At 34.3% G+C, this 14,335-nt stretch overlaps 1 protein-coding gene across 3 annotated transcripts in view; it reads left to right on the plus strand.

Moving 5' to 3' along the window:
• KCNU1 (potassium calcium-activated channel subfamily U member 1) overlaps window positions 1–14,335 on the plus strand; it is a 156,120-nt gene that overhangs the window by 36,817 nt on the left and 104,968 nt on the right. For all 3 annotated transcript variants that reach the window (XM_063606715.1, XM_055116456.2, XM_055116455.2), the window contains exon 10: window positions 659–769. In XM_063606715.1, coding sequence (XP_063462785.1) covers window positions 659–769 — 111 coding nt within the window. The remainder of the gene's footprint in view (window positions 1–658; window positions 770–14,335) is intronic.

Genomic DNA, 14,335 nt, shown 5'->3' on the forward strand with positions numbered 1-14,335 from the left:
ATTAAGTGAAAAAATGAAGTAAAAAATCTATTATAAGTTATAAATAAATGTGAAAAATCTAGCAATAGTAATAGTTGCTCTTGTATTCTTAAAAAGCTGGGTGCAATTTAAATGTTTGGCTTCATATTCTACTTGAGATGAGATAGAAGACTGTGGATATCTGATGCTTCTTTTGTATTAGAAATGCAGTCCTTAGCGTTTCAATGTTTAAAATCTGGGTGATGCAGGCCAGGCACAGTGGCTCATGCCTGTAATCCCAGCATTTTGGGAGGCTGAGGTGGGCGGATCACCTGAGGTCGGGAGTTCAAGACCAGCCTGACCAACATGGAGAAATCCCATCTACTAAAAAAATACAAAATTAGCTGGGCGTGGTGGTGCATGCCTGTAATCCCAGCTACTTGGGAGGCTGAGGCAGGAGAATCATTTAAACCCAGGAGGCAGATGTTTCAGTGAGCCGAGATCACACCATTGCACTCCAGCCTGGGCAGCAAGAGCAAAACTCCATCTCAAAAAAAAAAAAAAACCAAAAAAATATCTGGGTGATGCAAATACCATATTTATTGAAAACTAAGTTTAAGCTAATTATTCATTTCTAAATGCTGACAGGAAGGTGCTTATGTGCCTCGGATGATCCACCTCACCTGTTTTTGCTGCCTAGGTTTATTGTGGTCTGTGGAAACATCACTGTGGACAGTGTGACCGCTTTCCTGAGGAATTTCCTCCGCGACAAGTCAGGAGAGATCAACACTGAAATTGTTTTCCTGGGAGAGTAAGTGTATCTGTATGGCTCATGGGTTCTAAATTAATACTTAAGATACATGTGAATATTTTTAATGCAAGAGAATTACCTTCATAATATTTATAGAAAAAGTAGGTATTGATCATAAACAAAACAAAAAAGAAAAGAAATCTTTGACCAAGCTAATCTCTGCAAATATTTTGGAATATATCTTGTCAGATGTTTTTCTGCGTAGGTACTAATATGATTTAAGTGATTATTATTTGGCATTTAGGTTACTCTACACGTTATTATCATACATGACTATAATCTTATGCAAAAGCCTGGTGCACTTTATAATTATTATTCTGTTAATTCTCAGAATTAGAAATGTGAAGTTCAAATCAATACAGAAATGATTGTTCTTGATGCTGTTGTTGTTCTGTGCAGTCTATCTTTCCACTAGCAGAGCCTAAGTCAAATATTTGGCAAGCACTAGGAAATACATATTTAGTACAGAAGGATTTTAAGTATAGCTTAGGTATACAAAATGATTTCTTATATTTTAATTTTGTAATTTTCAATTTGGTAAGATTGACTAATTTTCTATGTTTTGACTGTTGGCTTTTCTGTTTGAAATTTCTCTTTCTTTCTTTCATCCTCTCCTATTAAGTGGATTACCTGTTGCTTTATTGACTTTTCTACTCAATATATGTTGTTACTAGCCATTTCCTGTTATATGTTATACATGTTTTTCTTCCAACTTCACCTTTTAATTTTTTTCGTGCTTTTATTTTCATACAGAAGTGTTTGATTTGCATGCACTCCAGTCAGCTCATTCTTTTAGTGTTTAAGATCCATGGAATTGCTTTTGCCTGATGTGTAGAGAATTAACTTCTTTATTTTTCTCAAATGATTCATCGGTTACCCAAATATCATTCACTAAATAAGTCAGCCAGATTTTGAAATGACATTTTGATCTTACGTAGGATTGTATATAGCATCGCCTCCATCTTCTGGCACTGTGTAGTTGAGCACTCTACTTTTGCATTATGACATGTTCAATTCACCATAAATTTGGGCCCTCATGTATGGAATAACCGATAGCAGTTTGAAGCACTCTGTGATGTTACTGACAGCCAAGAATTCCGTTTAAGTAGCATCAGTGTGTCCATCTTTCTAGCAATCTGTGCACTATTTAAATCTTTTGTTAGAAAACAGTAAAAACAAAGAGTACTAAAACTAGGGATTAAAAGCTAATTATTATAATCCAATTGAGACAGAGAGGAAATCAATAGATGTGTGATGTGTTTTACCACTGTTGCACTTTTATGAACTAACATGCGTTGTTGTATGTACTTGCCAAGATAATGAACAAATTTTTTTTAATGGTGAAACATGTGGAAAGTATCTATCTAAAATTTTGTTACTTTCATCTGTACTCCGATACCTGCAAAAATTTACATCTTCTCTTAGACATTCTCTGTGGCTTCATATTTACACAACTAATTGCCTCCTGGATATTTTTAACCTAGTGTTATGAAGACCCCTCAAGCTCAACATTCTCAAAAGTGAACTCATGATCTTGTGTTCCCCTTCTCAACTCAAAGGCAAACAAACAAAAATCAAAGAAGGAAAGCAAACAACATTTTCCATCCTAGTAAATGAGACCTCATTAATATACTTCCTTAAAACAGAAAACTGAGTATTATCTCTGATACTCCTGTCCCCCTCAATCCTTATATACATTTTCATCAATACCATTAATTTTGTCCCATACGTAAATCCTAATTCTGTTTCTACCATTTCTTCTCCACTATCACAACTCTATTCATAGTTAAATCTTGTTTTCCCAAAATTTCTCTCAAGGCCACTTTATTTGTTTGTTCTTTGTGCTCCAAAGCTCTTCTTCTCCCTTTATGTGACCAATTTATTCCCATCCTTCCCACTCAGAGAGACAGTCCCTGTCCATTCTATCTAAATTGGTGTCCTCTAATTTCCTTCTATCTCATTACTCTATTTTATTTCCTTTAAAGCAATTATCACAATCTATAATTGTGGTAGAGTTTCCTTTAACACAGCTGTTAACATTTCTTTCTTTTGCTATATACTCCTGCCCCTTCTCCCATTTAAATGTGAATTCTCTTTCTTCTCCCTTTGAATCTGGGCTGACCTGTGGCTTAATTTGATAAATAGAACACAGAAGATGTGACACTTTGCTACTTCAGGCCTAGCGTTTAGGAGGATTGACAGTTCCAGCTTCCACTTAGAGCCCTGAGTCATCATGTAAAAAGCCATACTACCTTGCTGGAGAGAAGGCCCAGTCAGCTGTCAGCTACTCTAGTCACATAGCTGAAGCAACAGTCATGTGTATAGCCACATTGGACATTCCAGCTCCCTGTGAAGCTCCTGGATGAATGTACCTACGTGGATGCCCCTAGTCAACAATACATGGAATGGAAGAACAACCTGGCTGAGACCAGCCAACCTACAAAATCATGAACATAGTATATTATTGTTGCTTAAGGTCTATAATTTCTAGGATGGTTTGTTTTGCAGAAATAGATAATTGATACAACAAGTGGTACTAGAAGTGGGGTGCTAGCATACCAAGAGCCAAAATGTGGCCTTTTCCTTGGAACTGGTGGAGACAGAGGCCAGAAGAGTTGCATGGAGACTCAGTAAAGGCTGGAAGAGCAGTGAGGAAATTGCTGTAGGGTGATGGAGGAAGAACAGCCCATGCATGGTTTTATGGCAGAATTTTAGTAACACTGTCACCAGCAATAATATGGAAGACAGGAAATGTACCTAATGAAATTGTGAAGCTAAGAAGATTTCCCAAAAGAAAGTCATTTACTCTAGTTTAATCATGCATGCTAAGGTATTATAAGAAAATTCAGAAAAAAAAAAAAAAGAAATTCTTTAGTTTTCGAGCAGAACTTAGAAGCAATACGGAAGGCCAAGAACAATCTCTCCAGATGGTCAAAAAAAGGAAGAATGACCTCAGAGAGAAGAAAAAATCAAATTTAGGGTGCAATCTATAACATTTGACTTCAAGGTCAAAATTGAATCAAGGATGCAACTGTAAGATCATTTGTTAAGAACTCAGAAAGATTTAAGGTGGTGACTAACAGAGGCTCTCAGTCAGGCAAAGGGGCTGCAAAGAAGCTTACAGACATTCTTCTCGGAAGCCTGACATTGTCAAAGTGGAGAAAGTTCTGTCTGCAAGGAATCATGGATCTGACTTTTAAAGCATGACATGAACCTGAATTAGGTTTATAGAAAATACTCAACAGAATTCTGCTTCAAACAGAATTTTTCTGATAGCAGCCCTACCAACTTGAAGTAAAAGGGAAAGAAAGAGTTGAAAATGAAAAAAAGAAATGCTTCTGAGCCCAATTTAGCACACAGAAGAATCAGGCAGAGAAAGCTACTGAAGTATAAACATAGACCTTTTGTTAAAGAAAGGGAAGCATGATGACTCAGGATCAGAGGACAGAGAAAAGAATTACGGACAGTAGATTAACTCGTGAGCACAGAACTGGGCCATAATTGAGAAACATTCTCTACCCCTAATAACACATGCTCAGATTTCAGAATTTCTGTAGACCCGTGATTTCTCAGTGCCCTCCGTTACAACCCCCACCACTTTTGATGGGGCTTGCCTGTTGCAATTTTCCTATCCCTGTTGGTGTCATCATGGTGAGTTGGCTGTTGGAGTTGGGGTATTCACTTCTCCATTCAGTTCACAGGTGTTCACATCAGGACTAGATGTATTTAGGAGCCCCCATCCAGGTCTAGGCCTAATTTAGATGACAAGATCCAGGACTTTGAGCTGATTCTATAAAGAGATGAGACTTTGGGAGGAAATGTGAGAGTATTTTGTACAAGGGAGGGATGTGGATTCTTGTGGCCAAGATGCAGACTGTGGTAGTTTAATGATGGCTAATAGCAATTCCTCTTTATACATACAGATGGTCCCTGGTTTATGATGCTTTGACTTAAAACAATTTTTTTTTTACTTTATGATGGTGCAAAAGCCATATGCCTTCAGTAGAAACCATATTTTGTATACTCACTTTCAGTGCAGTATTCAGTAAATAATATGAGATACTCAACACTTTATTATAAATAGGCTTTGTGTTAGATATTTGACCAAATGTAGGCTAATGTGAGTGTTCTGAGCATCTTTGAGGTAGGCCAGGCTAAGCAATGATGTTTGACAGGTTAGCTGTATTCAAAGCATTTTCAACTTACCACGTTTTCAACTTATGATGGGTTTATAGGGATGTAGCCCCATCATAAGTTCAGGAGTGTCTGTATTCTGCTCCTCCTACCAAAAGTGGAGTCCATTTTCCCTTCTATTGAATCTGGGCTAGCTTTTTCACTCATTTTAACCAAGAAGATATCAACAAGTGACAGTATGCCAGTTATGCCAGCCCTTAAGACTCCTGACAGCATCTGCTTTAGTATCTTGGAGCCTTGAAATATAACTATAAAAAATAAATACACACACATCTATGTATGTATATATGTATCAAACATATATACATACATATATATACATATGTATGTATGTATGTTGGAGAATAAGGCCCATCCCACTGCCAGTCTTTCCAGCTAGCTCAGTCGAGGCAGCACACATGTAAATGATGCCATCTTGGATGTTCTAGACCACTAAAGCTCTCAGCCAAAGTCAGTCCTATAAAGGACTCTAACAAAACCACAGGGAACAGAAGTATCACCCAGCTGAGCCCAGTCAAAACAAGGAATACAAAAAATAATAACTTGTTATTTAAGCTACAAGGTTCTTGTAAGATTCTATACAAAAATACATAAATGATACAGTATTACCATTTTCTTTGGTTACTTGTTTATTGCTTGAACAAAGCAGTATCTAACATATTACTCTATGAAATGTTATGAAAATAACTTATATTTCCATAAGTCCGACTGCTTAGTTGCATGCAAGAAAAACTATGAGTAAATTAAGCAGAAAAGAATACACAAATAGATATTACACAGCTCTTAAAACCACCAAAAGCCAGATAACTAGGCTTAGAGACTACACAGCAAGGAGCAGTGATAATGTGATACCTCTTTCCTTGAGTAATTTGTTTTATGAGTGGGCACATAAAGGTCAACTTCCTTGTCATTCTTTATGCTGACTGCATGTGTCTTATACATTTTGTATATGTACTATTTTTTACAATAAAATTTAAAAGGTGAGAACTTTCTAGGTTTGACAGAAGAAATCAGTTCTCAGATGAGAAGGTACAATAAATCATGTATACTTCCATGTACTTGAAATGTGAAAATCAAAACATAGGGATAAAGAGAGGCATGCATGTGAGTGTTGTCATAACAGAGGGGGCAGCTAATTCAGCAATTGTTAGGGGATGGGGCAGATCAGAGTACGCATTCAGAAGAAAGTACCATTCAAGAAAGTATTAGATTGGTGCAAAAGTAATTGTGGTTTTGCCATTAAAAGTAATGCCAAACAGTACATGACCATAAGTTACACATCAAAAGTAAAATACTTACCATGAAGTATTTATCTCTCCTTCCCTTTCCCCAGTCCTACTGCTCAGAGACAACTGCTTTCAGTTCTTTCAGACTTAATATTCCTTCAAATTTTAAGTCTAAATTTTACCACTTTTTGATTCCTCAGTTATAGATGGTATTTATTAACCATCAGATTTGCAAATGAGAATTGTTCAACACTCTGCATCACTTCTATTGTTTCGGTATTATGATCTTAAATCTGTAGTTACACAATTAGTGTTTATATCATTGCGGCAAATAAATATTGTTCATTGCAGATTCAAGTAAAAGTGTATAAGGATAACAGTATATTTCCTCAAAATTTTATTTTCAATCCTCAGTGATTGTTTCATTTTATGTTTATCATATCTATTATATCATATAGTATATATAATAGAGGTACCATATGAATGCCAATAAATATTTTCCAATTTCTCCAATATGTAATAATACAATAGGAACAAAAGTTGAGTGAGAAATTTCTAAGAGTTGCAAATGGGTCATTGGACTATAGAAAAAATATGCCAGAATGTTTATTCACGTCTAAAATAGCAAGGAAATAATTAATCTCCTTGTTCAAACCTTTTTTTTTTTTTTTTTTTTTTTTTGAGAAGGAGTTTTGCTCTTATTGCCCAGGCTGTAGTGCAATGGTGCGATCTCAGTTCACTGCAACCTCCGCCTCCCAGATTCAAGTGATTCTCCTGCCTCAGCCTCCCAAGTAGCTGGGATTACAGGCGTGCACCACCACACCCAACTAATTTTGTATTTTTAGTACAGATAGAATATCACCATGTTGGCCGGGCTGGTCTTGAACTCCTGACCTCAGGTGATCCACCCGCCTCTACCTCCCAAAGTACTGGGATTGCAAGCGTGAGCCACCACACCCGGCCCTTGTTTAAGCCTTTTTTATACCAAAATATAATTCAAAAAATCACTTAGAATTAAAGTGATTATAAAGTGAACATCCATATAACTACCACTCAAGTCAAGAAATAAAGTAGTGCCTCCTTATCTGCAGTTTTCCTTATCACAATTTCAGTTATATATGGTCAGTCGTGTTCTAAAACTTAGTGAGTACAGTACAATATGGTATTTTGAAAGAGAGACTGCTTACACATACATTTTATTACAGCATATTGTTATAATTATTCTATTTCATTATTTGTTTTTATTGTTAATGCCTTATTGTACCTGATTTATCAATTAAATGTTATTATAGGTATGTATATATAGGAAAAATGGTACTGTATATACAGGGTTTGGTACTATCTGTGGTTTCAGGCATCCCCTGGGGGTCTTGGAATGTATCCCCTTCGGATAAGGATGGATTACTATATTCCATAGCTAGCACACCAACACAACCCTTTGCAGTTGAAGCTCCATCTTTAGTTCCTAGAAATAACTACAGTTCGGACATTATATCTTATTATTTTTTATCTTATCTTCTATGTTTATTTAGAATATTATTTGCCTTTTCCTGTTTTTTTAAATGTGTATAAATGGAATATACATTTATTTACCTCAATGTTATGTTTGTTAGATTTATCCATATTGCAACTGGAAATAGTTGTATAATACTTATTTTTATTGCTGTGTAGACAATATTCTATGAATACACCACAATTTGTCTTAATTCATTCAGCCATTGGTGGCATTTCTCCCCTATACTTTGGCTATTATAAAGAATGGTGCTGTGCAAATTTTTGTATATGTATCTTGGTACCCAAAAATATAATTGTAAGGTAATAAAGTTTAAATATTTTTCTTAGGTAGAACTGTCAGTTGTCCGAAATGATATGAACAATCTGCACCTTACCAGTAGCCCTGAGAGTTCCTGGTGCCCTACATCCTACTAACACTGGAAATGTAACTCGACAAACTAACACTTAGAAACAGCAGTCTTTTTAATCGTAGCCATTCTTGTGGGTAGTACTTTATTAAGATAGTGGTACTTCTTGTGGTTTTAATTAACATTTTTCTCATTACTAGTGAGGCCAAGCATCTTTTCAGATCCATAAGCCACCTGGACTCCCTCATATTAAATGATGATCCATTTGTCTTGACCATTTTTATGCTGAATCGTTAGACCTTTTTTATTTGCATAAGGTAATATGTGATTCGAGCCTTTGTCAGGTACATGCAGGATTAAGCTTATTTCATGTTATAAAATCTACCAACTTTAAGTTTTATGACAAATTTCATTAAATTTACCCTAACATTTAACCTTTTGTTCTATTTATCTCTTCTTGCACCTCTGCTCTTCCTTCCTATTGTTATGATTTTCTTCATGCCAAAAAGTAGAAAAATTTTGGTATAAGTTTAAGGAGTAAAAGTGCAGTTTTGTTACATGGAAACATGGTGCAGTGGAGAAGTCTAGGCTTTTAGTGTAACTGTCACCTGAATAATGTACATTGTACCCATTAAGTAATTTCTCATCTCCCAACCCCTAAAACTTTTAAATTTTCCTTAAATGCAGAACTACCAGTGACTAACTCTGTTGGATGTTGTTTGTTTTTTTAAGTGTAAAGATGTCTTTTTTTTTTTTTTCATTGAAGGACAATTTCACTGATACAGAGTTACAAGCTGGCAGTTTATTTACTTAAGAACCATGAAATTTTATTCCACTTACTTCTGACTTCTGTTGTTGCTATTAAGAAGTCTGTTGAATTACCTTGTTGAAAGAGCTATCTTTTTCAAAGGTCATACATTTTACTTAATATGGTTGTATGTTATAATTTTCCTATGATGTGTATAGGTTTGAATTTCTATTAATTTACCACAGTTAGGATGCATAAATCTCCCTGAGTCTCTGGATTGGTGTCTTTGATCATTTCTGGAGGATTCTCAGTTATTATAATTATTTCTTCAAATGTTGCTTGTCACCTTTTTGTTTCTCCTTTTCTTCCGGGATTCTAATTACAGGTTAACTCTGCTAGCCTTTTTCTTTTTTATTGTTCCAGTTATATGTCCTGAGTTTTTTTATTTTTTATTATTTATTTTATTTTATTTTATTTTTTGAGACAGGGTCTTGCTCTGTCACCCAGGCTGGAGTGCACTGGCGCGATCTTGGCTCACTGCAACCTCTGCCTCCCGGGTTCAAGTGATTCTCCTGCCTCAGCCTCCCAAGTAGCTGGAATTATAAGTGCCCACCACCACGCCTGGCTAATTTTTGTATTGTTAGTAGAGATGGGGTTTCACCATGTTGGCCAGGCTAGTCTCCAACTCCTGACCTCAAGTAATCTGCCCACCTTGGCCTCCCAAAGTGCTGGGATTACAGGTGTGAGCCACTGCGCTAGGCCGTATGAACTGAATTTCTTACCCTCTCTTTTGAACTTCTCTCTTCCCTTTTTATATCTCTGTGTTGCATTCTGGATAATTTGTTTTGACCTAGATTCCAGAACCTTAGCTCTTTTTATGTGTTTAATCTACTTATAAACCCATCCATTAAGTTTTCAATTTCAGTTATTATATTATTCAGTTCTAGAATTTACATTTGATTCTTTTTTTTAAAAAAAGTAACTTTTATTTTCATTTCAGGGGTACCTGTTCAGGTTTGTTATATAGGTAAACTTGTGTCATGAGGGTTTGTTGTACAGATGATTTCATCACCCAGGTATTAACCCCAGTACCCATTAGTTATTTTTGATTCTTTATCAAACTGTTCTGTTTTTATTTTTATTTTTTGCATTTTTACCTTACCTTTTGTGTATTTCAACAAAATAAGCATAAGTATACTGTAGCTAGTTTTCAATAACTGAATGCCTCACGTCTTTGATTTTACTGGCTGTGGCTTCTGCTAGATGTTACATACACTGTCTTGTTTTCTTTCTTTTCTTGTGTGTGTGCCTATTGTCTTACATTATGCACTGATTCCTGTTTTGCACAACTATACATGGAAACACTGTTAACTTAGACAGATGATGTTACCTTCTTCCAGAGAGTGTATTTCTTTACTTCTTTGAAACACAACAGGGCACTTCTGCCTCAGGACCATCTAATCCAATCTCAATGCTTGAAACTCTCTGTACTTCCCAGGTGACAAACTCAGGATGACAGCCCAATTATAAGCTAGTTTATTCAATTTTACCCTTCTTCTTTGCTTCTATGCTTTTGTTATGCCAGTTTATATTTTGGAAAAGATATCAAACCCTTCATTTTGTATGTCAGGGGAACTGCACTTTTTTGTCCTTTGACTTGTGTGACCACGAAATGTTATCTCAGATTGGTAGCTGCTGCTTCTGAATTGTAAAATGCGTTCGGGGAAGAAAATTGGACTCAACTCCCGAGTTATTGATTTCTCTCAGGTTTTGGCCTGATAACTCTTCATTGTCTGCTTATATCACTGATGACTTCTTAGGAGACATGTTTAATATTTCATCCAGCTTTTTTATATATCTTCAGGAGGGAGTTGGCTGAAGTTACCTAATTTATTATTCTTGAAAGTAGAAGCTCTCAGCTCTGTTAATATTGTATGTATTCAAACATAAACAGAGCTCTCACTTTTCCACATATGCTGATGGTCATGTATCACATACTGAATCCAAAGTGTTCTCAGGAAAAGGGGGAAGTTTCACTCATAAGGACTGATAATTTCAGAGTATTTGAAAATATTGTAATTGATAGTGGGCCTGATAATAAAGATGTATTGAGCCCATTGTACCATTGTAGAGACTTGGCTTTAAGGAAAGTAATTTTCTCTGTGTCAGTTCTGATTGTTGGAGTACTTTGAGTAGAGGAATGACATGATTCTTCATCAATTGTGAGAACTGCAAATTTCTCCTTCAGGTTTGTAATTTGTCTTTTTACTGAATATTACATGTTTTTGATATTTAAAAGTTTTTAATATTATCACAAAGATTGAATATTTTCTGTTATATTAAATCACTTCTTGTTTTTTGTTTAGAAAATCTTTTCCTATCCCAGTGTTTAAAACATGTTGAACTACATTTCCTACTAAGATTTAGTTTTCTTCTTTGAGTGAAAATCAGGATGAGATTTATTTTAATTCTTAGTCATAGCATTCATAATTGGTTTACACATAAGCACATTTTGGTTATTTATGTTACTAGTTCTTTTTAATAATGTTGTAAGCACCAATGCATGAACTCACCACCAAGGTCAAATTTAGGACAATAATCTATATCTAACTGTATAATCCTCCCCATATTTCAACCTATGGTCAATTTTTTAAATATCACTACCATTCTTTCTTTCTCCTATGTTTTATTACCTCTATATTCACATCTAAAATGTGCATATTACTTTAGACATGTTTAACTTTATAGAAGGAATATCATACCAATGTAATCTTTGGGGCTTTATTCAGTTTATATTATGTTAGTAAGATGCTTTCATATTTTTGAATGTTGCTGTAGTTAATTGGTTGTTCTTGTTAGTGATATTCATTTCCCTCAGTTCCACTCTTCTTTTGGTGTGATTAGTGTTATTTCTATATTTTGCAATTGGAAATAGTTTTGTTGTTAACATGCTTGTATATGGCTCCTGGTGGACACATGAAATATTGTTTCTGTGTGCATGTTTGTGTGCATTTGTGCTTGTACGTGTGTGTGCTTAATAGTGTCAAGAATGTGAATGTTCATTTTTAGGCCATTAATCATTTTTTCCAAGTCATTGCACCATTTGCAAGCCTATCAGGAATGTGTAAGAGACTTCACACATATATATACATACACATTCTTTCCAACAACTGGTATGGTTATATGTTTTAAGCTTTGCAATGAAATCAATGTAAAACGGAACCTTCTTGTGGTTTTGATTTCTATGCCCTTTAGCTCTACAGATGTGGACCTTCACCATGCACACATCTTTTCTCTTTCCGTGACATACTCATCCATGTGTTTTGCCTATTTATTTTTTTACTTAACTATTTTGTGTGATTTTTGTTATTTAATTTTAGGAATGTGTAATATATTATTTGCAATAATTCTTCATCAGTTGTGGGAACTGCAATTTCTTCTTTCAGTTTATAATTTGTCTTATTGCCGAATATTACATATCTTCTGATGCTTAAAAGTTTGTAATGTTATTATAGTCAAATATTGAATATTTTCTATTATATTAAAGCACTTATTGTTTTTTGTTTAGAAACTTTTTCCCTATTCCACTGTTTAAAATATGTTGAACTACATTTCCTACCAATAATTTTAAATTTTTTTCGTCATTTATGTCTCTAATTCATTTAGAATTTTTTGTAGAGTAACAATGGAGTTTATAGAGTGACAATTTGTATAATTTTCTATTACTGCATTAATACTACAGTCTTTTAATTACTAAATCTTTATAACTAGTTCTATCTATCCCTAGAGCAAGTTTTTTACCTTTTATTTTTTTTTTAATAGTTGACAAGCTTTACTTGGCCCTTTATATTTTATATAAATTTTAAAATTATTTTATCATGTATATTATTTTATTATGAAAAACTGCAGAAATTTAATGCGAATCTAATTGAAACTTTAGATGCAGCATTGACTGCTTTATGCTACAAACTCTTTCCAACTTTTACTATACCGGGTTTATTCATTTATTTAGTTCTCCTTTAGTACCCCTGAATAATGTGGTATAATTTCCCAGGTAGAGAGCTTACTAACTTTTATTTCTAGGTACTTGGTATTTTCTGATATTAGTAAAAGTAATATCTTCCAGTAGGGTTTACTAGTTGTTTGTTCTTAGTACAGGAAAAACACAATTAAAATTTGTATATTAGTCTTATATCTAACCACATAAATTTTATTTTTTTCTGTAGTAATATTAGGGGTTTCCATATAAATAATTATATTTATATTATCTATATTTGTGTAATTATACTTATAATTATTTACATTAAAACAATTTATCTTTATTTTATCTTTGTAATAAAATAAATCTTTATTAATCCAGATTTGTAAATCTTTATAAATAAAATAAATATTTATAATACAACATAAATTGTACACATAAGTATTAGAAAGAAGGAAATAAACTATTTGTCTGAAATAGTATAATTATTGCTGAGACATCAAATATAATGTTGAAAAAGAGCAGTGATGATATCTTTTCTTTACTTCTCATTTTTAAAAGCACCTTTAATATTTTTTCATTAAAGATATCTTTTTTGTTTTAAAGATATTTGTTGGGTTAAAAATATTATCTTCTATTTCTAATATACCATGAGTTGTATTTCTTAACTCTGAAGAAATATTTCTGTCAATTTGTCTCTGCGTCTGAGGTGATTATATCAGTGTTGTTTTTTAATTTGTTAATGTGAATCTCACGGATATTTTTGGTAATATGATTATTTTGTCTTTTTTAGTATTGGTTAGGAAGTATTTCCTATTTTTAATGTCTTTAAAAGGCTTTGTAGAAAAATGAGATTATGTGTTGCTTTAAAGTATGGTAGAAGTTAAACGCGAAACCATGTAGAACTAGTGGTTTCCTACATTTTATTTGAGGGGGGTGTGTGTGTGTTTGGGTGTGTAGGTTTGTGTTTGTGTGTGTGTGTGTGTTGTGTTTTGAGAGATTTTTTTCTTTTTTTAAATTTATTTATTATTATTATACTTTAAGTTTTAGGGTACATGTGCACAATGTGCAGGTTAGTTGCATATGTATACATGTGCCATGCTGGTGCGCTGCACCCACTAACTCGTCATCTAGCATTAGGTATATCTCCCAATGCTATCCCTCCCCCCTCCCCCCACCCCACCACAGTCCCCAGAGTGTGATGTTCCCCTTCCTGTGTCCATGTGTTCTCATTGTTCAATTCCCACCTATGAGTGAGAATATGCAGTATTTGGTTTTTTGTTCTTGCGATAGTTTACTGAGAATGATGATTTCCAATTTCATCCATGTCCCTACAAGGGACATGAACTCATCATTTTTTATGGCTGCATAGTATTCCATGGTGTATATGTGCCACATTTTCTTAATCCAGTCTGTCATTGTTGGACATTTGGGTTGGTTCCAAGTCTTTGCTATTGTGAATAATGCCACAATAAACATACGTGTGCATGTGTCTTTATAGCAGCATGATTTATACTCCTTTGGGTATATACCCAGTAATGGAATGGCTGGGTCAAG

This window comes from Pan paniscus, chromosome 7, assembly GCF_029289425.2.
Source record: "Pan paniscus chromosome 7, NHGRI_mPanPan1-v2.0_pri, whole genome shotgun sequence".
NCBI classification, from domain to species: domain Eukaryota; kingdom Metazoa; phylum Chordata; class Mammalia; order Primates; family Hominidae; genus Pan; species Pan paniscus.